Source organism: Dendropsophus ebraccatus, chromosome 12, assembly GCF_027789765.1.
Source record: "Dendropsophus ebraccatus isolate aDenEbr1 chromosome 12, aDenEbr1.pat, whole genome shotgun sequence".
NCBI lineage: Eukaryota > Metazoa > Chordata > Amphibia > Anura > Hylidae > Dendropsophus > Dendropsophus ebraccatus.
The window spans coordinates 13,512,881-13,537,936 of NC_091465.1; the positions used below are offsets into that span (position 1 = coordinate 13,512,881).

At 44.9% G+C, this 25,056-nt stretch overlaps 1 protein-coding gene across 2 annotated transcripts in view; it reads left to right on the forward strand.

Moving 5' to 3' along the window:
• Window positions 1–25,056, forward strand: part of LOC138770041 (opioid-binding protein/cell adhesion molecule homolog) — a 213,331-nt gene that overhangs the window by 26,626 nt on the left and 161,649 nt on the right. Inside the window, exon 1 of one of the 2 annotated variants that reach the window (XM_069948919.1) lies at window positions 11,252–11,289. The exons of the other annotated variant lie outside the window; for it this stretch is intronic. Within the exon in view, the coding sequence (XP_069805020.1) occupies window positions 11,259–11,289 (31 nt within the window). The 5' untranslated portion in view covers window positions 11,252–11,258. Of the gene's footprint in view, window positions 1–11,251; window positions 11,290–25,056 lie in introns of those variants that run through there. 2 annotated transcript variants of the gene reach the window in all.

Genomic DNA, 25,056 nt, shown 5'->3' on the forward strand with positions numbered 1-25,056 from the left:
CTGATAAGCCGGGCGATGTCTGTGCGGCCGGTGTGCACCAATAAATATTCATGAATGAGGAGACGCTTATCACTTAGGACGAGGACGTGTGGCGCAGATCTGCTGACTGGTGAACTTCTCTGAATCAGGCCTCTATATTAGGCTGGGCTCCCCTCAGTATAGCATGCATGTGCTGCACAGATCTGTGCGGTAGAGGAAACTCTTAGGTTTCAGGGGTTAGTTTTACATGGGGGATGGGGACCCAGTGACCACTAATGGGAGATGGGGGGCAGAGTGGCCACTGATGGGAGATGGGGACCCAGTGACCACTGATAGGAGATGGGGGCAGAGTGGCCACTGATGGGGCATGGGGGCAGAGTGGCCACTGATGGGAGATGGGGGCAGAGTGGCCGCTGATGGGGGATGGGGGCAGAGTGGCCACTGATGGGGCATGGGGGCAGAGCAGCCACTGATGGGAGATGGGGGCAGAGTGGCCACTGATGGGAGATGGGGGCAGAGTGGCTGCTGATGGGGGATGGGGGCAGAGCGGCCACTGATGGGAGATGGGGGCAGAGTGGCTGCTGATGGGGGATGGGGGCAGAGTGGCCACTGATGGCAGATGGGGGCAGAGTGGCTGCTGATGGGGGATGGGGGCAGAGTGGCCACTGATGGGGCATGGGGGCAGAGCAGCCACTGATGGGAGATGGGGGCAGAGTGGCCACTGATGGGAGATGGGGGCAGAGTGGCTGCTGATGGGGGATGGGGGCAGAGCGGCCACTGATGGGAGATGGGGGCAGAGTGGCTGCTGATGGGGGATGGGGGCAGAGTGGCCACTGATGGCAGATGGGGGCAGAGTGGCTGCTGATGGGGGATGGGGGCAGAGTGGCCACTGATGGGAGATGGGGGCAGAGTGGCTGCTGATGGGGGATGGGGGCAGAGTGGCCACTGATGTGAGATGGGGGCAGAGTGGCTGCTGATGGGGGATGGGGGCAGAGTGGCAACTGATGGGAGATGGGGACCCAGTGACCACTAATGGGAGATGGGGGCAGAGCGGCCACTGATGGGAGATGGGGGCAGAGTGGCTACTGATGGGAGATGGGGCAGAGTGGCCGCTGATGGGGGATGGGGGCAGAGTGGCCGCTGATGGGAGATGGGGGCAGAGCGGCCACTGATGGGAGATGGGGGCAGAGTGGCCACTGATGGGAGATGGGGGCAGAGTGGCTACTGATGGGAGATGGGGGCAGAGTGGCCACTGATGGGGGATGGGGGCAGAGTGGCCACTGATGGGGGATGGGGGCTGAGTGGCCACTGATGGAGGATGGGGGCAGAGTGGTCACTGATGGGAGATGGGGGCAGAGTGGTCACTGATGGGAGATGGGGCAGAGTGGCCACTGATGGAGGATAGGAGCAGAGTAGCCACAGACAGTGGTAGGTGGAGAGCAGCCACTGATAATGGATGGGGAGGAGGGGCCACTGACTGGGATGGGAAGAGTGGCAACTGATGGAGATGGACAAGAGTGGCGTCTGATTGGAGAGGGATAGAGCAGCCACTGCTGTCCCACTGTAAGTTCGGGATCAGTATAAATTAATGGTAGAAACTTAGAAAATCTTGGTAAAGCTAAGGGAGGTATTACACGTCCCGACATTTAATGTAAGTGAGCGCCAAGCTGCCAGATTGGCGCTCTCTTACCGAGCCTATTAGACTCAATTATCATTCAGCAAAAGCTGCATGGACATTGTTAGCGATTGCTGTATATAGTAACCAATTAAGTATATACTTTACCTTTCCACGGAATGGGGTTGGGTTCTGGGGAGAGGGGTATTACAGACCAGCCTGAATTACCCATAAAGAGGGGGCTGGCATCTGAGAAGGTAGGGTCCCAGTGCTGGGGTTAGGGGGTTACTACAGAAGAGCCTGGATTATCCATACAGAGGAAGTTGGCGACTCTGGGGTCCCAGTGCTGGGGTTTGAGGGTTATTACAGATCAGCTTGAATTATAAGATAAGGAAAATCTGAGACACGGTCTGACAAGCAGAAGGAACACAGACTGAATCACAAAACATAAAACTGAAGTACCGTGGGGGGGAGCGCTCCAGGGAGAAGTTCAGGGGGTGGAGGGGAGATGTAAGGAATCTTTTCATCTGGTAAATATAAAGTCATCTCATGAAAGGAAGAGATGAAAGGGTAAATGGGTTGAAAACACTACATGTCATGGAAGGCAGGGATTAATAGGGAGTCAGTACACCGCCATGATGTGCCTCCTAATATGGCTGCTTACAAATAGCAACAACACAGTAAAGAACCCAAGTGATCTGAGCCGAAGAGACGTTTCAGGATAGAAACTTCCTCTTTATGGAAAGATTAAAAGCCAATAGTGTCAGTAATGAGTGATGTCATATAAGGAGTATGTGTGATGCTTAGATGTAATATGTGATGTCATTTAAGGAGTATGTGTGATGCTTAAAGAGACTCTGTCAGTAGGTTTCTGCTGTCCTATCTCAGGGTAGCATAAACTAGCGACAGAGAAGCTGAACAGAATGATGAATCATGATGTATCATTACATTGTTCTGTGCAGCTGATCCAGAGATCTCCTGAATAACATGGACAATAAGTAGTCCTCTCCATTATGTGCATGAGCCCAGTAGTCCTGGATATTCATGAGAAGCAGGAAACTCCGCCCACCAGCTGCTGATTGGCAGTTAACTATCCATGCTGTGTATAGGCAGTCAACCGGCAATCAGGAGCTGGAGGGTGGGGGAGGGGTGGGGCAAGAATCCTATTCTCCTGCATATTAGGAGAACGGCTGAACAAAATGATGTAAGTAATACACTGATCTGTTCAGCATTTCTGTCACTAGTTTATGCTGCCCTCATTTAAGCTAGTGACAGATTCCCTTTAAGGCTATGTTCCCACTTTAGGAACATATTAGGAGAATGCGGCCTTCTTGTACTATAGATGGACGCTAATAATTATCATGAATGTTATTAGGGGTCGTCTATATTATGGGACAGCCGCCTTCCCCATGTTATGTTCCTGAAATGGGAACATAGCCTTAATGTGATGTACAATGTCATACAAGAAACCCTTTTGTTGCTCGGATGTGATGTCATAAGTAGTCCGTATGCTGCTCAAAGGTGATGTGTGATGTCATCAGCTTTCAACAACCTGATTGGCAGGGAGATCTCACATAAGGTAGATGCCCCCTAGGACCCCTCTATAAGATTGCTTACTTGTGGAGGCTTTCATTACTTATAGATGATGCTGAATGGCATCATAACCTCGTTCTCTGTTCTAAAAGCATCAAGATTTCACCCTGAAATCAACGAAACTGCGAGTGATTCTGCTCCTAGCCCCCACCCAGCGGTGCAGATAATCGGCGGCACCAGGGGGAACACATAGAAGCAAAAGATGATGAGTAAGGTAATTTTATGCTGAAAACACTGCAGATTACTTAAAAACGGCTATTAGCAGCTCTTCATAGCCTTTCAGGACGTATGATATGAAAATGATTCTTGGGATAACCCCTATAATGGACTGACTGCGTGATAATAAACGAAATGATTATACACAATGCCAGTCTACTGCATCTATATTATCTTAAAGGGAAAGTGACAGCCGAGAGTTGTGGGTAAAACCGCTGGCGGTCATAGAAAGAACTGTGTGGTATAGGCAGGCAGTAATGGTAGTTCACCAAAATTACAGTACAATGTAAGGCTGGGTTCACACAGTATATTTCAGGCAGTATTTGGTCCTCATGTCAGGTCCTCGTAGCAACCAAAACCAGGAGTGGATTGAAAACACAGAAAGGCTATGTTCACACAATGTTGAAATTGAGTGGATCGATCGATAATCGTCCTGTGGAATAGGAGACAACGATCAGCTGACATTGTTCATGTCAGCTGATCGTTGAAGTCGTTTGTCTTTCAACATGTTGAAAGACAAACAACTTATATAGCAGCGGCAGCAGCAGACCGCCGCTGTATTCTATGGGCTGCCCGGACAATCAACCGGGCAGCTCCCCCCGCCCTCCCCGGACTCTGCCGCTCGTTTGCTCCTCAGAGTCGGGCCGTGGAATACGGCCTTGAGATCATTTTAGCCGACCAATGACAAAATGTTATCATTGAAGAAGTTCATTCCGGTAAAAATCTTTGGGTGAATGATCAGGACAGGACACTAGCAGGTTCAGCAGACAGTATATATTGTATTGGGGCCACCCAAACCTATTGTTCTCAGAGGGATAAGCAGACACCAGAGTTGTTTGGCTGCCACTTACCCCCTTCCCCTATACTTAACACATGAACATTTCTGACGAAAGTTAGTATATGAAGAAGGAGAGAGAGAGAGAGAGAGAGAGACGTTTTGGCTGAATGATCATTTGTCTGTCAGTTATCAAAAATCTATGGCTCTGACTGCAAAACTATTGTTATGGTCACTTATAGGGATTCTGTCAGGCCCCTACCAGGTACAGAGCTGCAGACACAGGCAGGTAGATGGAGAGATAAAACAAGTCATGATTTTGGCTTTGTTGATGGCCATTTGCAAAGTTATAAAACTGCATTTTTACTCAAAAGCTGAAGGGCCACAGCCATCAGCTTGTACTAGTATTTTCCTTGGAAGATGAAGGGCCACAGCCATCAGCTTGTACTAGTATTTTCCTTGGAAGATGAAGGGCCACAGCCAGCAGCTTGTACTAGTATTTTCCTTGGAAGATGAAGGGCCACACCTATCTGCAGCTCCACCTGTTCCCTTTAAGTTTCCCCTTAAGTTTTGTTCAACCATCAACCTACCTGTATCTAATGTGTATGGCCACCTTAGGTTATTCCCGTCTGCAGCATGTGTCCAGTATTAGGATGACTAGGGGTCTTCCTCTTAAGTTGTTATGCTTATTTCTTTAATTTATGACTTTGTGGCCATCTTACTATGTGCCTATTGAATATAATGGAGCCCGTAGATGATTGATGCCTGCCTACTGCACACATAACATCTGAAGATTTCAATAGTTGGACTAGAGCTGAGACTGACCCCTGTACCCGCACGAGTTGCGTCTGTGGTTGTTTCCTAGGTTGATCAGAAGGGTCCGTAACCAGACACAACCTCTTGACTTGGTCCTGGACGCTGAGCGAACTCTGGAGTGAATGATGAACATTCATTTTCCAGAAGCCGCAGCTTCTCCTCCTCCTCGGCTCCCAGGACGTGTGAAATATTTACAGCGTTCTTATCTGAAGACTTCATCTAACAAGCCAAATAAAATATTAAATCTGCCTGATTAAAATCCAATCTTTCCCGTCTGTTTCTCCACAGCTGATAATAAGGAAATGAATCAGAATGGCGTGTGTGACAGCTTTCAGTATTTAATTAGCAGCGCAGCTTGGCCCCTGGTCCCGTTACCCGCTCCACCGCTGATCTCAGGTGCAGACACTGAGGTATTAGGAAGAGATCAGTCAAATGAAAAATAATAATAATAAGAGGATGATGAGTAACTTTAATGGATCCGCTCATCCTCTGCAGGCAGCTGTGCAGACTTGACACTGTATTTGTGGCCTGTACCTTAGATGGTCAATCCTCCTCCATAAATGCTCTTGGATCGATAGTCCTTAGTTCATTGAATTTACCACAAGCAGAAAAAATAACATTAAAAACATTATTAACATTAAAATATCATTTGGTCCGGACTCTCCAGAGATACAATGGGAAAGTAGGTCCCAAGATATAGATTTATTGGAATTTATACTGGAAGTGGCCCCTTCCTGACGCCTCTAGCAACTTTTGGAATAGAGACCTTGGGATTTTTGGGAGTGTGTATTATAATGAAGTTCTCTTTACGGGAGTCCTATGTGGCCTAACTCTCTCGTTCTTGATACTCGGCCTTTGTTGGTCCATTAAACTCTTGTCATCTCTTGTGATCTGTTCCGGCACCAGCACAATTCCGAGGATAGAGGGAAGCACACAGTGATATATGGGACCGAGTAATGATGGGCTGTCATATAATAATACAGTCCAGTCCTGCACCCCTAATTAAAGGAGATGTTGCAACTCTTAAAGGGGAACTCCAGGTAGAGGTTAAAAAAATTAAACTTCTAGCATTTGTTTTGGGGTTTTTGTTCTGTATTGTGTTTCTGTACTTCCTGGTTGAGCAATGCACTTCTGGTTCCAGAATGCAGTGCTTTCCCTCAGCTGTTCATCATAGTCCACAGTCCTTGCAGCAGCCGCTTCTGGCCGGTCAGAGATGTTGAATCACTCAGGGGATTGATGGATCCACTCAAGCCTCCTGTGACATCACGCCCTGCCCCCTGTCTGCATCATCAGCCTGTGCTCAGCAAACACGCACAATGTGAGACAGAGGCATGAAATTTTTGTCTCCCAAGGTGGGAGAGCAGAGGGAGCAGGAGACAATGGGGATTGGCACAGAGGCCATTTTTCTTCACTTCCTGGATTTCTATGAGCTACCAGTGTGGCAGAACCGTAAAGATATGGTAATACATTGTATAGACATATCTATATAACTTTTAATGTACTTTTAATATAAATAGTTTTTCCTTATGTGGAGTTCCCCTTTAAGGCCCCTTTACACGGGTCGATTATCAGCCAGGAGTGTTGCTTGAAATGCTCCTTCGGGAGATAATCGACCCATGTAAAAAAGTGACAGCAACATCTTTTGTGCTGGCTTTATCTATCGCCATTGGCCATACATCTTCCTGTGTAAACAGGATGTTTAGCCAATATATTCAAATGGCCCCCGAACAATACAGTGATCATTCGTGCGGCCTGACCGCTTGATTCATCATGCCTTCTGGAGGCACTGCCAATGAACGTCAATGTCACAGATTGGCGCTCTCTTGCATCCTTGCACGGTCACACATCTGGCCTTGTAAAAGGACCCTTACATCTGAGACGGGGTCCATGTCTTGAGGAGGCAGAGAGGTAGCAGAGAGATGGTGTGAGAAAATGATGGAGACAGTAACTTCTGGATGCCTCCATTCACATGCTCGGCATTCTGACCTCAATATTTGATTTTCTGCAAATATATTAATTTTTTTTTTTTCTTTTTAAATGTTTGTAGTTTATTGTGCTGAGCACTGTATCCTTGTTGTTGGACGGGTGTGTAGCATCTGGCTGACAACTTAATGAGATAAAAGCCTGTTTCTTATCTCACTGTGGGACATGAGGGAAGTTCTGAAGGAATCTGCAAGATGTGTCAGTCGCCCGGGAAGCACAGCTCATGAATAAGAGATGCTGATCAGAGAGGTGCAGCTGCCGGCTCAATATATTAGGGGGATAAGCTCCTCAGCTGACTGCTCTGCATATGAGGGGCCACCCTGGAAGGACAGCATTAGCCATAGCCTCCACAAATCCACAGCAGAGATGGAAGGATCTGTCCATAGGACGCTGTAAGTTGTACACTACACATAGAAGATCTCTGTGGAAGAGTGGCAAGAAAAAAGACATGATTTTAAGAGTAATGGAAGAAGACTAGAGATGAGCGAACCTCGAGCAATCTCGAGTCCATCCGAACCCGAACTTTCGGCATTTGATTAGCGGTGGCTGCTGAAGTTGGATAAAGCCCTAAGGCTATGTGGAAATCATGGATATAGTCATTGGCTGTATCCATGTTTTCCAGACAACCTTAGAGCTTTATCCAAGTTCAGCAGCCCCAGCTACCAAATACCGAACGTTCGGGTTCGGGTTTCGCTCATCTCTAAAGAAGATGTGTCTGGCGTTCACCAATTGGCATGTGGCCAACTCCCCAATCACATAGAAGAAGCTTCTCTACCAATGTGAGACTAACTGGGAAGGTTTTGAGTGTCATGGCAAACGCTGTGTGTGGCACAAACCCAACATTTGCCATCATCCCAAGATACATACAGTGAAGCATGATGGAGATGAAATGGAAAACTAGTTGGGACTGAAGGAAAAATGGATTGAAGTAAATACAGATGAAAAGCACCAGAGAGCGAGGGGAAACATGGAACTCGGCCAAGACCCCAATCCAACGGAGAATGTGTGGGAGACCTGAAAACTGCCGGACACCAATACAACCATCTAACTGTGAGGAGCGGGAACAGTTTTACCTAGAAGACTGTGCACAAATCCCAGTTTCTGCATGTTCCGAACTAATAGAGACATACTCCAATAGATGGGATATACCCCAAGAAACAAACCAGACTCCAATAGACTAGACAGACCCCAAGAGACTTGCATTCCAGGCCCCAAGTCTTCTGCTACAGAAAGGAACTATAGCAATGTAAGTTGCACTTGTACAATGTAATTGAGAAAAGATCAGCATCATGTTGACCTTTCACTGAGGGCTCTTAGGAGAGGACCGAGCGCTCAGCTTAGGTTCAGTGCATAGAATAAATTGGAGAGCAGTGAGCAAAAACTAAATGCCAGATATCATCCTGGAGCATCTGTAGGAAGGGTCAGTGGAGCCACGTCTCAAGTCTTCATCCTCTTGTACCTGCTGTCATTGAGGCACAGCACAAGATTCTACACCGAAGGCGGAGGTGGAGTGTTACTAGGTAAACAGGCCAGCCATCTTCCAAGATCATCCGGCTTTCCATAGACTCTTTTTAACCTAGGATAAGATTGAAATGCCGCTCAGTACTGAGACTATCGATCGATTAAATGATCAATCTAATCTATCTCCATCTTTAGTGTGTAATATCTGTTGTTAGTTGTACTCTATCTCTTCAGCTGGTAAATTGCTTTCTTCATGCAATGCTTTGTGAAGTGACAATCGACACTTGTAGCTTCTCGGCACCTTCAGCCGATCAGTCATAAATCTGTGAAGGAAGTCATTCATTGTAGGGGACAGTACCCGGCAGATATTCCCTACCTCCGATTAGAACGCTTTAATGCAATAGCATAGTCCCTATCTGAATATGCATTTGGATTTGCTAAATCTACCAAAACAGTAGAGAATGCTTCCATCGGTGGTTGTGATGCATGTTGGAGAGCAGTCATGAACCAGTTTCCGTCACATCCGGTCGCTGTTCATATACATGGTGCTGATTGTTGTCTTCTCTATGCTGCCAAGGTTATTCGAGATCCAGGGCTGGAAGATGAATGCCAAGTTATCATCCATCTGTATGTCTAAGGATACCTGCAGAGATGAGCGCATCTTGAACATACTCTTACCGTCCTAACCTGAGCGTGCAGCATCCATATTTTTCCAGATTTCCTAGGGCTGCAGCCAACTTCTACAGCCATCGGTAATCAATGTTGCATGCTCAGGTTTGGACGGACCCAAACGTGCTTGAGATTCGCTCATCTCTAGATACCTGCAATCCTAGACCTCACATTCCAGTTTAGGTGCTGGGGCCTCTGCTGCTGTATTGGATGTGTTTTGTGTGTACTTGTCAATGGCAGTGATTCACATTGTGCAGTAGCCTGCTGCGCCCAACACTTCGTGCTCGGTTGTAGCTGCGCCTTCATCAGACGTCTGAGGACACGCGGAGTCACGAGGCTGCCTGGAGCAGTGCGGGGGGGGGGGGGGGGGGGGGGGGGTCCGGGGGAATGAAGATTTATAGATGACATTTTACTTTTGCTGCTCTTCAGAAGATGCACAGACAAATGTGACTTGTTTTGACAGTCAAATTTTGACAACTTAACAGAAATAATTCCTATAATTATCAGATCCCAGGGGCTGCCGCCGAGCAGATATGTGCCGCACAGACAATGGTGCTGAGCTATTTGCTGTGATTTTTCCTGGGAGGTGGTGCATACAGTGTGTGAAAGTCAATACATGATCACAGGGTGCTGAGGACACAGAGGATCCCGAAATACAGGAGTCAGAATGCTACCATGGGGCACTGAGGACAAAGAGCAGCTGGAAATACAGAAGCTGATATGTGACTACAGGTGCTGAGGACATGGAAGTATGTGACCGTGGGCGCTGAGGATATGGAGGAGTCAGAAACACAGAAGTCGATATTTAACCAGGGGACACTGAGGACATGGACAAACCAGAATTACAAAAGTCACTGACACCGAGTGGCACAGTCCTCTCCCCGCTTGTTCTAATGATCGTTATGGGTCTGAATACTCAAACCTGGACCAATCCAAACTTTTGACATATCTCTATGACATGATATAAAAAATTCAATGACCAGAATGCCCCTTTTAATAACACATTTTTGTGTTGTCTTTGACCACTGGGTGCCCAGTCTTTGCAGATAGTAACACATTGTGTAGGAAAGATCCTCTTCACACGAGGAATGGTAACATGCAGAGATTAATTTTTACTTCTGCAACCACCTCCACCCTCCACGGCAACACAGATTCAGATTCCAGACTCTTAAATGATTTCAGATTTCAAGACCTTTAAAGTCAGACCCCAGACCAAATCCTACTATTTGGCTGAGCGGCTGCGGCCTGTCAGTGCAGAGACCAGAACAGAAGGGAGCAGAAGACAGAGCTGCAGAGACCAGGGAAGGCCCGAGGACACCTGTGAACGTGGGAAGGTAAGTTAATACTTTATTAATTTACAATCATTAGCATTGGCTTTGTTTCTCTATTACACGTAGCGATGCGCCCCCGGCGATTTTAGGCCTGGACCTAAAGAAATGATCAGCCGATGAGCCGTTCTCTGTATTACACAGAGCAATAATTGGCGAGACCAGCCTGATTCAGCCAATTATTGCTCCGTGTAAAAGGACCCTAACTCTATAGGTCCTTCTGCAATACAGCAAACTCTGCAGCCATTTGCTTCAGTAGTACGGTTATAGCAATGCCATCATATTTGTATAGGTCCTGGACAATTCTTTGCCTTCATGGATCACTGCAAATCACAGTTTGGTTGCAGTAGCCCCCAGTAGTGTCAAAAACCACACTGAAGCTGCAGTGTATACAAACTCTTTAGCCACTTTGGGAGGTTACGGACCTCCCAAGAGCTTTGAGACCCTAACTCTCCATACTATGTAATAAGTGCTCCCCGCCACCATTCTACAGGTGATCAGGGTCAGTCTCCTTATCTAGTAGACAATTGGATTGGCCTTGCATTGCATTCTGCCCTGGTGATGGCTAAAACATTGTGCAGATGAAAGCTGACATTGTGTGCCGGTCATCTTGTTCGTGTTTTTTTTTTTTTTTCCTTGGCCATTACCCATTCCGACCTCACGTTAATTAAATAAGAACACAGCAACACTTAAAATTTTCTCCTTTCTCCTTGTTGTAACCAAGGGCAGTGCAGGCGAGTGTTGTGAGGGAGATGCTGTCACATGGAGGTTAAGAAGCTTTTATTATCAGCTTTTTGTGTTCTTTCAGGCAATGGTTCCCCTGATGCAAGAGAAAATTACAAAGGCGTTCTATGGTAATCAGCTGTAAACGCTGTTGAGTGGATGGCTGGACTCTATAATGATGCATGGGATTAGTAGGGAACTCTCCTGTGAGGTGAAGCGGCCAGGGCCAGGGGCTTTTATATCTCCGGCAATAACACTGACTCAGGTAGCGATAGGTGGCAGAGCCATATAGAATGAGGACACAATGACCTAAAGAATAGAGGCAGCAAGGACACTAACGTTTGACGGATTGAAAATGGAGACATTGAGGCTCATGATCTATTAAGGTTTCCGACATAATGTTTCCAGCTGGGCACAAGATGGTAGAACTGGACTTCACTTATAGCCGTTGCCTTTTTGAGGTCTTAAAGGGTTTATCCAGTGCTACAAAAACATGTCCACATTCTTTTAGAGACAACAGGACTCTTGTCTCCAGTCCAGGCGATTTTAAGAAACTTTGTAATTGGGTTTATTAGCCGAAAAATGAATTTTGATCATGAAAAAGCAGTTTGAAGCTCTCCCCCCTGTCTTCATTGTTCTCCTATGAAGAGAGGGAAATAAAAGACCAAAACAGGACAACAAAGAGTTAATCTACAAATACATCACCGGCTATCTTCTCTGACAGTCAGCACTGACTTCTCTTAACTCTGAATATGCTGTCACCCACCTCCGTGTTGTGTAATCCTTTGTTCTCTGCTCTCTGCTGCTAACTCCCTCCTCCCCCCTCCCCTCTCTATAGAACAAACATGTTGTGTCTGATGCAACAAGTCACAATTTCCTGATTTTTTGCAGTGGATGGAAAAGTCTTTTTAAAAGCAGATAATGGCATATTTGCCCAATAAACCCAATTACAACGTTTCTTAAAATCGCCTGAACTATTGATTTCTGGGAAAAAACCCCTCTAATCTGCAAAATTTGCCCCAATAGATGGATACTAGATGATACCAAAGACAATAACCAAGGCTGATGAGTTAAATTTAGGATAAAATGCAGCAATTTTAAAATTTGCAGAACCTAATACCAGACTACAATACAATACAAGAATGAACCAAAAACAACTCGACTGACTAGGAACAAAACTAAACTAGAACAATGGACTAGAGAACAACAAGAAATATAGAGTGCATAGGTTATAATCCGCACCATGCTACAACCATCAGGGATAGTTAGAGAGAGAGAGAGACTAACAAATCAGAAACCTAATCAAAGCTAGCCCAAAGCCGAGACATACAGTACGATCAGCCAATCCACACTAATCCGTGGCAGCTATACCAATCAAATTATTAGAAGAAGACAATAGTAGAATGATGACTGGGTTACTGCAGCCCAGCTCCCATTAACTTCAATGGGACCTGAGCTCCAGGAACTCAGTGCCATCGCTATACAGTGTAAAAAAGCAGTCTAATGTACACTGTATACATCCATTTGCTGCAGCTCACACAAACTGGTTGATCAAATACCTAAAATAAGAGAAACCCTTTAAAAGATTGTGACTCCTGGCATATAGAGAATTGGAACGCTGAGGCTCATGACACATAGGAGACATTGAGGTCGGAGGCATTGAGGGTTATAACTTATAGAGGATAGCGACATTAAGATTGATGATACACAGAGAAATCTCTTGACACATTGAGATTAGATATACGAGCACAAGGAAGACGCAATATACGAACACCAGGATCATATTTAAAGATACTGGTACCACCAGTCCACTTTGGAGGCTTAGTTAGATTGGTCCTCTAATATGTTGTACAGAAAAAAAGTGTAAGGGCCAAATATCTCATAAGATGTTATAGAGTGGGGGGAGGGGGGGGGGGTTGCCTATAGTGTAATATCCCAGACATTACTCCTTTTCATGGCGCATATTAGGTTCATGGCACACAAAGCACAGAATCCTCATCCATGAAGAATACTGCTCTTGAAGCCTTTTCATGGTTGGCGTAGTGAATGTGTCTGGCTTCACTCCCAGAGACTGCAGAATGGAAACTGATCCCGAAAAATCTGGTCAGCCTGCCAGGAGCAGCATGAGGAGGCCTCAACATCAAGGCTTAACACCAGGATGGGGGGAGGTCCAGGTGTCAGGGTCGTTGGAGAAGCATCTTGGCTGGTGGAATACTTGATGAAGAGGATGATATGGAGATTTAATGACAAAAATGAATAGGAGGAGGAGGATGGTGAAGATGATAGGTGGATGAAGAGGAGGGTAACTGTGATAAGGATGAGGATAGAATGATCAATATGGTAATGATAGGAGGAGGATGAAGGTGAGGAGGTTGATGAGAAAGGGATAATGATGATGATAATGAGAAGGGTGAATGAGTAGCATGATGAAGGGGGAGGATGAGGACATGATAATAACAATAGTGCCGTTGCCTGTGGTGCTGAGGGTAGGAAGGCTCTGGTGTTTCTAATGGGACACTTGTCACAATGGCCAGGAGTGGGGGTACTCACCCCCGATCACATAGGCTTTGGCACTTGAAATGGTAGCACGATGTTGGTGTGGCGTCAAAAAAAGGACAGAGTCCAGCACGTAACCAAAGTGACTTTTACTGGAAAACTTCAGTCCAGTACAGATAGTATTACTCAGAACTTTACAGGTGCAGGTTAGTGTAGTGTGTGAGGTAGTGACTGAAGAGTAGAGGTAGGAGTAAAGGTAGAGCTTGTTCAGGCCAGGTGTAGGGACTGTCTTAGGGGGCCTTGTCCAAGGAAGAAATGTGTTCTGCCAGGATCAGGGTGGAGAATAGTAGAGAAGAAGGAGAAAGAAGAATACTCATACTCACATATAGATAAAGATATCTGACAGTCTTCTGCTCAACCAGGTCATTGAGTGCCAGGTTGGGTAGTACGAGCCCTAAGCCTTTAAAACTGGGCATAGCAGACTTCCCAAGACCTCCCAGAATAGCTGTGCGAAACCAGTAAGATACTTCAGGTGTACTGTGCTTTGTCTTACTGAGGATCAGTCCTGAATAGACATGAGCGAACCTGGAGCATGCTCGAGTCGATCTAAACCCGAACTTTTGGCATTTGATTAGCGGTGGCTGCTGAACTTGGATAAAGCCCTAAGGCTATGTGGAAAACATGGATATAGTCATTGGCTGTATCCATGTTTTCCAGACAACCTTAGAGCTTTATCCAAGTTCAGCAACCCCAGCTAATCAAATGCCGAACCCGGTTCGCTCATCTCTAGTCCTGAACATTCTTTAGACTGTCCTGAAACTTTAGAAGAAGCCCTGGCATGGACAAGGTGTTCCCTAGAGGACGGTTACCCCTTCTGAGGTTTTAGCACTGCATCTTCAGAGAAGGTCTTTCACTGAAGAAGATCTCTCTCACTGTTTTTGTGTGTCTCTCTCCAAAACCAACCAACTGAAGACCCACCACCACCACCAGGAACTAACTGGGCTTATATAGGAGTGACCGTGTCTAACCTCCTATTGGTTGGGCTATACAGGAAACAGGAGAAAGAAGTGTAGTTGGTTCAGAACCATGTAAAGCACCTGTGATTGATTAGAAACTGCAACAGGTAACTCTTGTGTAAGAGCACAGCTGAGGGACAGACAGTTTAGGGGAAGTGAGACATCTAGTGGTAAAAGTGCAAAACAGCAACTTCATCCCCTCTGTGTAACACCTGACGGAGTTACCTTTTTACAGGTGGAATAAGAACTTAGTGGCACAACTGTACACTACACTAGAGAATGAGAGCACAAGTTTGTAATGTCAGGGTACCCCTGTAACATGGTACATTGAGTGGCACATGTATGTCCTGCACATGGCAATGACCAACCAGGCGGTATCATCAATAAGGCACCAAGGGCAAGGTGTTGTAAATGGATGCAACTTTAAATGTGTGAATGTAATGACTATTTATGTAAATACAATTTAGGGCAAAAAGTTCTTGGGGGACATGTATCAAAAGGCGAAAATTCCTTTTTTGGTGCAGATGGGGCAGATTGGTGTAAAAATATTCGCAAAGGGTATTTTTGCGAATATTTTATTCGCATCTGCCTATCTGCGCCACCTTCGCCAGTGAGGCGGAGAGGGGGCTTTATAGGGGATGTGGCAGCAAGCAGAGGGGGCGTGGCCTCTGCGTGAGCCGCAGAGGCGGAAAAATGACACTGAAACCTACGCCAGCTCCAATCGGGATTTATGTAGAGGCAATGGGCCTCTACATAAATCCTCTGAGCTCCGGAGGTGCGGGGACATTTGTAAGCTCGGCATAATGCCTCTAGCCTGGATACAAGATGAGATACACTTGGATATGGAGGATGCAGGTTCTGTATGGCGTCCAGCAACACATTTCCCTACAGATCATAAAGCTGGACCTGTAGATCCTGTACACTTCTAAGTTGTTCACATAGAAAAAAACTCACCGGCACTACGAGTCACAGGCTGATCTTTGGTCAGTATATGGATACTCACACCACGGTGATCCAATTGGTGCTCAGTTCATAAAGTAGTCCGTATGAATGTAATGAAAGAAGAGATCCACGAATGGCACTTCACCTAAAATCTTCACCTTTATTGTATATAGACAGTATAGGACATGGACATCACGGAGGAACTCGCTCCCAGCCTACGTACATTTACCGCTATCAAGCGCTTTCTCAAGGCAACATGGCTTTGTTGCCATGGCCATGTTGCCTTGAGAAAGCGCTTGATAGCTGGAAACGTACGTAGGCTGGGAGCGAGTTCCTTCTTTATGTCCATGTCCTATACTGTCTATATACAATAAAGGTGAAGATTTTAGGTGAAGTGCCATTCATGGATCTCTTCTTTCATTACACTTCTAGGCTGGGTTCACACTATGTATATTTGAGGCTGTATTTGTGAGGCTGTATAGCAACCAAAACCAGGAGTGGATTGAAAACACAGAAAGGCTCTGTTCACATAATGTTGTAATTGAGTGGATGGCCATCATTTAATGGCAAATATTTGCTGTTATTTTAAAACAACGGCTGTGGTATTGAAATAATGGCCGTTATTTACTGTTATATGGCGGCCATCCACTCAATTTCAACATTGTGTGAACAGATCCTTTCTGTGTTTTCAATCCACTCCTGGTTTTGGTTGCTATGAGGACCTGACATGAGGACCAAATACAGCCTCAAATATACTGTGTGTGAACCCAGCCCCTTCTCGTCTTCCTATTGTAGTTTCCCGATATGGGTGGTTCACTAAGTTTTATGTTCCCTGGGTAAAAGGTAACTCTGTCAGATGTCATACTCTGGGATGATAGATGTTGTTTTACACTGTCACCACTTGGTGTCTCACTGTCCCTTATTTCTGGGCACAGCTGAAGGAATGTCAAGGGTTAGCTTTGTCTACTCTTCTGTTGACCAATCGCTAGTTCAGGTGCCTCACACTTTTCCTACTATCACACTCTTACACTTTTCCTCCTATAACATTCTTACGCTCCACCAATAGTAGGTTGCTTAGTTCCTGATGGGAGCGGTCTTCTGTTAGTTGGTGTTTGGACAGAAAAGGTTTGTTTGTGAGAGAAAAGCTATGCAGTGCTAAGCCCAAACGTGGGGTAACTGTCACCTGGGTACAACCCGCCTACGCCCGGGATATCCTATACAGTCAGGACAATCTAACTACAAGATCCACAGAGGAGCAAAAAGCACAAAGCTGAAGTACTCCATTGGAAACTGTTCGACCTACTCAGGAAATCTTCAGGTTGTGCAATTCTGGGACTCGTGCAACAAACCTGACACTTGCTGGACTTATTTTACATAATGTGGTGTGTATTTTATCTCTGAGTCTTAACCATTAGTATAAGATAAATCTTCTTCTTCCACACCAAGTCACACTCTAAACCATCCTGGCAGAGTACTATACTATTAGGCCCCTTGTTCTGCAAGAAAAAGCTGTATTGCACAAAAGATCTTACGTAAAGCTTATTTCTGGTTGGGTCCTGGACTCTGTCCTTATTTCGCACCTGCACCCTCACACTGTAGTACCCTTACAAAGCCTAGTGCTAGTGTATCTGGGAGTGGGTATCACTACTCCTGGCCACCGCGACAAGTGACCAAGTAAAACACCACCTAGCCCACTGCTGTTACCACCTAACAACCCCAAGTCCCGTCACTAGTACAAGAGGAACCACACCCAGGTTCCCATCCCATGGGCCTAGCACTCCTATCCCCAGCTTCTTTTGTAGAAGGTAAAAAGGAACATTCTCCTGATTTTCTGTAAGGGGAAAAGCCTCAGCGAAATAATGTACAGAAAGATGGAGATATATGTAATCAACTAATATGAACAAGACCCTTCTGTCTGTATAACAGAGCTTATCTGCTCTCTGTATCTGAGCCTATCTACTTCCTGTGTATCTGAGCTTATCTGCTGCCTGTATATCAGAGCTTATCTACTACCTGTATATGGGTGGATTCACACTACGGAATCCGCGCACATAAGTTCCGGCAGATTCCGTCACTCATACTTGCTCGCGGTGGCGCGCATCTCCGCCCGTGCCATAGAAACCATTCTAAGGCTGGGCAAATTCCGCCGTCCACCAAAAGAATTGACATGTCTGTTCTTTCAGCGGAAGACAGAATATCCCTGACCATAGAATGGTGTCTATGGCATGGGTGGAGATGCGCGCCAATGCGAGTAAGTATGAGTGACGGAATCCGCCGGAACTTATCCGTGCAGATTCCGTAGTGTGAACCCACCCTATCAGAGCACATCTGTCTGTATATCAGAGCTTATCTACTTCCTGCTTAACAGAGCACCTCTTTTGCCTGTGTTTCCAAGCTTATCTGCTGTGTGTATCAGTGCATTTTTGCCTGTATATCCGATCTATTTATGCTTATCTGCTATCTCTATATTACAGTGTGTCTGCTGCCTGCAAATTAGAGCTTATCTGCTTTCTATCAGAGCTTATCTGTTACCGGTTATATCAGAGCTCATCTGATGACTGTGTATCAGTTCTGTTTTCTTTTGTCGTCATTATATCTGAGCATACTTGTTTATTAGGGCCCTATTATACGGAGCGATTATCAGCCAAACTGGTCAATATAATAATAAAAAATTATTTCTTATTTTCTTATGGATGTACCCTAGGGGGACTACAAATGTGTAAAGTAATATATTTTTAAAATTACAAAAAGTAATCCTCTATAATAATTAAAATTACCCCCCTTTTCCATTTATTAAATTCTTACATGGATAATGGGGTGAATGGGGGAGGAGCTTTATTTGAACCATGCGTACAGGCACGCCGGTCTTTCTCCCATAGATCTCGGTGGTTTATATTATCTCTTTAGCTTATTAAAGAGCCTTTTACACAGGCCAATTATCTGGCATAATCGTTTGAATTTAAGCGATAATCTTTTGGCGTAAAACGCGGCAACGATCAATTGACGAGTGAAAAATCGTTCATATGTCGTTGATCCCATCTGCCGAATCGACCCAATGTGTCAGATTATTGCTCCATGTAATAGAGCCCTTAAGGCCCTATTACATGGAACGATTGTCGGCCGTGATAGCAGCGATCTGCTACCGATATTTTGAGCAATAGGAGCGGCGGCAGCAGACCGCCGCTATCCTCTATGGGCTGCCCGGACAATCTATCGATCGCCCAGGCAGCCTCCCCTGCACTTACCCGCTCGCTGCCACTGTGTGCAATAGGGGCTTTTGGGTACTATTACACCAAGCTATTATTTGACGACTAACGATAAACAATCTCAAAAGACCACTATAGCAAACGACCTGAAATCGTCTACCCAGTTACACGGAATGATGATCGTTACTTATGATCGTTCTTGGGTATGTTTTGTCGTCGCTATTGCGTACGTATCAGCTATGACTTCTTATTACACTGAATGATGTGCGAACAATCAAACGATAAAAATAGGTCCAAACTCAATCAGACGACCAACGATTTCACGTTGGTCGTTTAATCGTTGTCTGCTATTACACAAAACGATAATTGATCCTTAGGGCCCTATTCCACAGTAACGATAATCGGCTGAATCGGGCCAAATGGGGCCGATCCGGCCGATTATCGTTACTGTGGAATAGGGCCCTAAGGTGAAATAGAGAGAACGATCAGCCGATTATCGTGTCATCGGCTGATCGTTCATTTAGGGCCAGACCTAAAATCATCGTTCCCCCACCGCGCATCGCTACGGTGAATAGCAGTGTGCGGCGGGCAACCGATGATTTGACAGGCTGCAGCATCATACATTACCTGTCCAGGCTTCTTCTCCATGCTGTCTTCATCCCCGAGTCCCGCGCGCTCTATCTTCAGAATGGCCGGTCAGCTGACGGAACGCTCAGCCAATCACAGGCCGGGACCGCCGGGGCCTGTGATTGGCTGAGTGTGGCCTGTCAGCTGACCGGCCATTCTGAAGATAGAGCACGCGGGACCCGGGGATGAAGACAGCGCGGAGAAGAAGCCTGGACAGGTAATGTATGATGCTGCAAGGGCTGCAAGGACATCGGTAACGATGTCCTTGCAGCCCTCGCTCAATGATCATCGGGCCATGGAATAGGCCCAGTAAACGAGTGGTGATCTAGCAGATCGCCGCTCGTTTACATCGTTGATCGGGTCCTCCCCGGCCCGTGGAATAGGACCCTTACTCTCTGTATTTCAGTGCTTATCAGCTGTCTGTGTATCAGAGCTTGTTTGCTTCTGTCCATAGATCTGCTGCCTAAAGACCATATTAGACAGCCCAGAGGCTATTACACCGGGAGATGTGGGGCTGACAGACAATTATTTTAAGTGTTTGCTAATCTGTCAGCTGACCACTGGTCCTATTACACGAGGCAATAACTGTCTGATGTTACCTTCATCTGCTACCTTCATATCAGAGCATATCTGCTACCTTTATATCAGAGCATATCTGCTACCTTCATATCAGAGCTTATCTGCTACCTCTTAAATCAGAGTTTATCTACTGCCTGTGTATCCAACCCCATTTGCTGCATGTATATCAGACCTTAACTGCTGTTTGTGTATCAGAGCTTATTTGCCATTTGTTTACCAGAGCTTGCTTGCTATCTATATATCAGAGCTTGGCTGCTGTCTATATATCAGAGCTTATCTACTTCACCAAAGCTTATTTGTATGTGTGTGTATATATATATATATATATATAATATATATATATATATGTATGTGTGTGTGTGTGTGTATGTATAATAGCTTTTCTGCTGTCTATCAGAGCTTATTATCTACCTGTACATCAGAGCTTTCTTGCTACATATATATCAGAGCTTCTGCCTGTAAATCAAAGCACATCTTCTGGCTGTATGTCAGAGTTTATCTGCTGTCTGTGTGTCCGAGCTTGTTTGTTATTTGTATATCAGAGCTTACTCACTACATGCATATAAGAGCTTATTTGTTGCCTGTGTTTGGGAACTTTTCTCCTACCTTTATATCAGGGCACATCTTCTGCCGGTATATTAGAGCTTATCGTCTATATGTATCAAAGTGCATCCTCTGCCTCTATATGAGAGCTTGTTTGCTGCCTGTATATTAAAACTTACCTGTTACATGTATACTAGAAATTATCTGTTGTTTGCTTGTCAGAGCTTTTCCCATGTCTGCATATTAGAGCTGATCTGCTGCCTAAATGACAGAGCTTACCTGTTACCTCAATATCAGAATTTATCTGCTACCTGTATATGAGAAGTTATCTGATGCCCTTATATCAAAGCTTATTGGCCACATGTTTATCAAAGCTTGTCTGCTCTTTGTATATTAGTGTATCTGTTACCTGCATATCAGAGCTTGAGAATGGTCTTCCTATCAGAGCTTGTTTGCTACCTGGGTATCCGTTGCTTTCTTCTCTGTATTAGAGATGAGCGAACCGGGTTTGGGTTCGAGTCGATCCGAACCCGATTGTTTGGCATTTGATTAGCTGGGGCTGCTGAACTTGGATAAAGCTCTAAGGTTGTCTGGAAAACACGTATACAGCCAATGACCATATCCATGATTTCCACATAGCCTCAGGGCTTTATCCAAGTTCAGCAGCCACCGCTAATCAAATGCCGAAAGTTCGGGTTCGGATCGACTCGAGCATGCTCCAGGTTCGCTCATCTCTACTCTGTATATAGGAGATCATCTGCTGCCTGAATATGAGAGCTTATCTACTGTTTTTAAGTCAGAGCATGTCTGGAAGGTTCATATAAGAGCTGTCAACACCTGCTGCCTGTACATTTTATCTATTGCCTGTATATCAGAGCTCATCTACTACATTAAGGCCAATGATTGGTGTAAGTGAGTGCCCTTGCTTTAAAGGTGTAAAACAATAAAGACTATACTTACCTCTTCATGCTGCCCTGTTGTCCTCCAGCCTTGTCTATGGGATTCCTCACTCACTGCAGCCGCTGTTGACACTTCTGAATCCATCTTTGCAGTGACCACTCAGCCAATCACAGTCTTAGATGGGACAACGCCATGCCCAGTGATTGGCTGAGCAGCCTGTCACCACAGAGACGAGTTCAGAAGTGTTAGTGGCAGCTGCAGTGAGTTGGGAAGCTCACAGAAGGACTTGGGGAGCCTGGACAGGTAAGTACATCTGTATTGTTTTCTATATCCAATGAGCCGTCGATCATGCAGCAGCTATTACAAGGAGCAATGTGTGGCCGGTGGACGATGATTTTTATATATTTTTTTTAATGTAAAAAACAAACAAAAAAAAAACGATCAGACAATGATCAACTCCTCAGCTGATCATTGTCTTTATTACATGGAGCTATATCTGCCCGATTCTTCCTAATTTGGCAGATAATCGGCCTGTGTAATAGGGCTCTTCATATCAGCCTATCTGCTGTGTGAATGGTGTTCTAGGAGAGCTGACCAAATTTGTCTTTTTTTTCTGTGTTCCAGTTGGGGTAGTGGCTGCCTCTACTTGGTCGTGCACTCCACCCATCCCACCCAGGTGGTGTAATTACTCTTGCTGGTATTAGACGTATCTTGCATGCCCAGAGCATAGGTGTATTTCATGCCATGGAGAGGCCATAGTACAGTGTAGGACTGTCCCGAGCATGAGGCCACCGTAACGTGGTGGGGCAGTTTATACCATTTTCAAGTAACCAAGAGCCTCATTATTTTTATGGAAGTTTTTTTTGGCAGTTGGGGGGGGGGCTGCTTTTAACTATTTTCATGTCTGTAGTGGGTCTGTATCTTGCCGTTGCGGTGAGCTGTTGCATTTTTCTGTGTTTTTGTGTATCTGCTGTGTGTATATCAAAGTTTATCTGCTGCCTGCATATCAGGGTTCATCTGCTTACGGTATATGACTTTTTCTTCTGTCTGTATGTCAGAGCTCATTGCCTGCCTGTACATCAGAGCTTATCTGCTGCCTGTACATCAGAGCTTATCCGCAGCCAGCTCTTCGGCTGATTAGATTTTTTTGTGAGACAGTAAAATTTATTGTTATCGGCCGCACATCCCTCTGTGTAAACAGGAGATGTGCAGCCGATAACAATTAATGTTAATGGCCGCAGGAATGTCGCTACAATCGTTGCAGCCTGGCCGTTTTATTTATTGCGAAGCACTGCAAGCGGTGCTTGTTTTCACCAAATCGGGCCATGTAAAAGGACCCTTAGAGCTTATCAGCTATCTGAATATCTGAGCTTATCTGCTGTTTTTATATTTTAACTTAAGGTATGTTCTCTCTTTATATAAGAACTTATGTGCTGCCTGAATATAAGAGCTTGTTTGTATGTCAAATCTTATAGAAAAGCCATGTATATCAGAGAATATCTGCTGTCTGAACATTAATATATTTTATTTTTATATATTTTTATATATATATTATATTTTTTAATATTTTAGTTCCGAACCCATATACTGTCTGTATGTTAGAGCTGATCTACAGCATGTATATAAGAGCATATATGCTGCCTACATTAGAGCTTATCTTCTCTCTGTATATTAGCGTTTATCTGTTGTCTGTCTATCAGCGCTCATCTTTTTTATTTTCTATATTAGAATATTATCTGCTGCCTCTATATTAAAACGTATCTGCTGCCTGTATTATCTGTGGTTTATAACTGCTTTTCTGCTACCTCTATATTAGAGCTTATCTTCTGCCTTTTATATTAGAGCTTATTTATTGTTTTTTTTATTACAATGCTTTTCCTGTCTGTAAATCATTATTTATATGCTGCCTTTCTATCAGAGTATTTCTTCTGCTTTTCCATTAGAGCTTATTTATTGCTTTTACACCAGAGCTTATCTATTGAGCTTTATTTTGAAAGCTCATCTGCCTAAATAACAGATCTTATTTGGTCTCTGTATATCAGAGCATATAGGCTGTGTGTATAGTATATCACAACTTATCTGTTGCTTGCATATTAAAGTTTGTCTGCTCGTTGTGTACCCGAGCTTATCTTCTGTTTGTATAGTAAAGCATATCTGCTTTCTTTTTATCAGAGCTTATTTGCTGCCTGCACATCAAAGCTTATGTACCACCCTTATATAATAGCTTATTTGCAGTCTGTATCAGACCTCATCTGCTACCCATACTGTGTATTAAAAAAATGCCTGTATCTGCTGCCCATATTTAGAGTTTATCCACTAGCTTTAAATTTGATCTTATCTGCTGATGGTATATCAGAGCTTATCTGTTTCCGATGTGTAGGAATTGATCTTCTACCTACTGTATATATTAAAGAATATCTGCCGTCTGTACATCAAAGCTTATCGTCTACCTATATGTCAGCACTTATCTGCTGACATTGTATCAGTGCAAACAAGCTTTTCTATAAATGATTGCTTTTCTGCCATCTATATTTTAGAGCTTATCAACTGCATGTATAGTTGAGCTTATCTGATGCCTCTAAGTTAAAGTATATCTGCTACCTGTATGTCAGTGATTATTTGCTGTCTTTACATATAAATGTTTTCTTGCTGCTTGTATATTAGAACTTATCTGCTGCCTTTATATCAGAGCTTATTTGCTGTTTTTTTTTATTAGAATGCATCTACTGTCTGTGTATCAGAACTTGTGCTTCCTTAATATCGGAGCTTTTCTGACATTTATGTATTAGAGTTTGTGGTAGTTGGTTGGTGGTTGCTCGGCCAGTGATGTTATTTGTCGTGACGCCAGTGCTAGTCAAACACAGAGGTGTGATGTTGGTACCTATTTGTATGTAGCCGACTTGTGTCCCCAAATGGTTGGTAACCTTCCGGGTTTGTTGTGGGTCCCTTGGGCTCTTGTCGCGGCAACCTGGAGTGGCAACTGACCAACCTGAGTTGTCGGTACCGCCACCCGAGCCCTATGCCCAATTTAGCCCCTACTCTGTAGTGAAGTGATACTTGTACTCACGTTTAGACTATATCTGACCGCCTTCTGCCCCCTAGTGTTGTAGAACCCATCCTAGGTGGGTAGCATGAGTCCCAGTCGTGGTTATCGATGTAGCTAGGTGTCTGAGATTTCCCAGTTACTTGCACTGCGCAGTAGGATACGTAGACCTTATTTATACGGTAGCTTTGTCCTACTGGGATCAGCTCCTCTTTCTTCTGGAGTCTGTCTTGCACTTTTTAGACATGTTCCTGGTGTGGCCTAGGGTGTTCCTTGGTGGCTGCTCTCCCGTACTTGTTGCTTTAGCACTGCATAATGAAAGTAGCTGTTGCTTTAGAAATCTTTGTGGGAACTAGTCTCTCCTGCATCTCTCCACACTAGATATCTAGTTTAAACTGACTGGTGTCCCTGACGGGCCCTGGCAAAATCCAGGCCCTGGCTTAACTACAGCAGGGACTGTCTTGTTTGTGTCCTCTCACACTGAGTCACTGCGTCACAAAGAAACTAAGTAAGACTGAACTGCTCTTTCTCCACCAGTAACTGCTC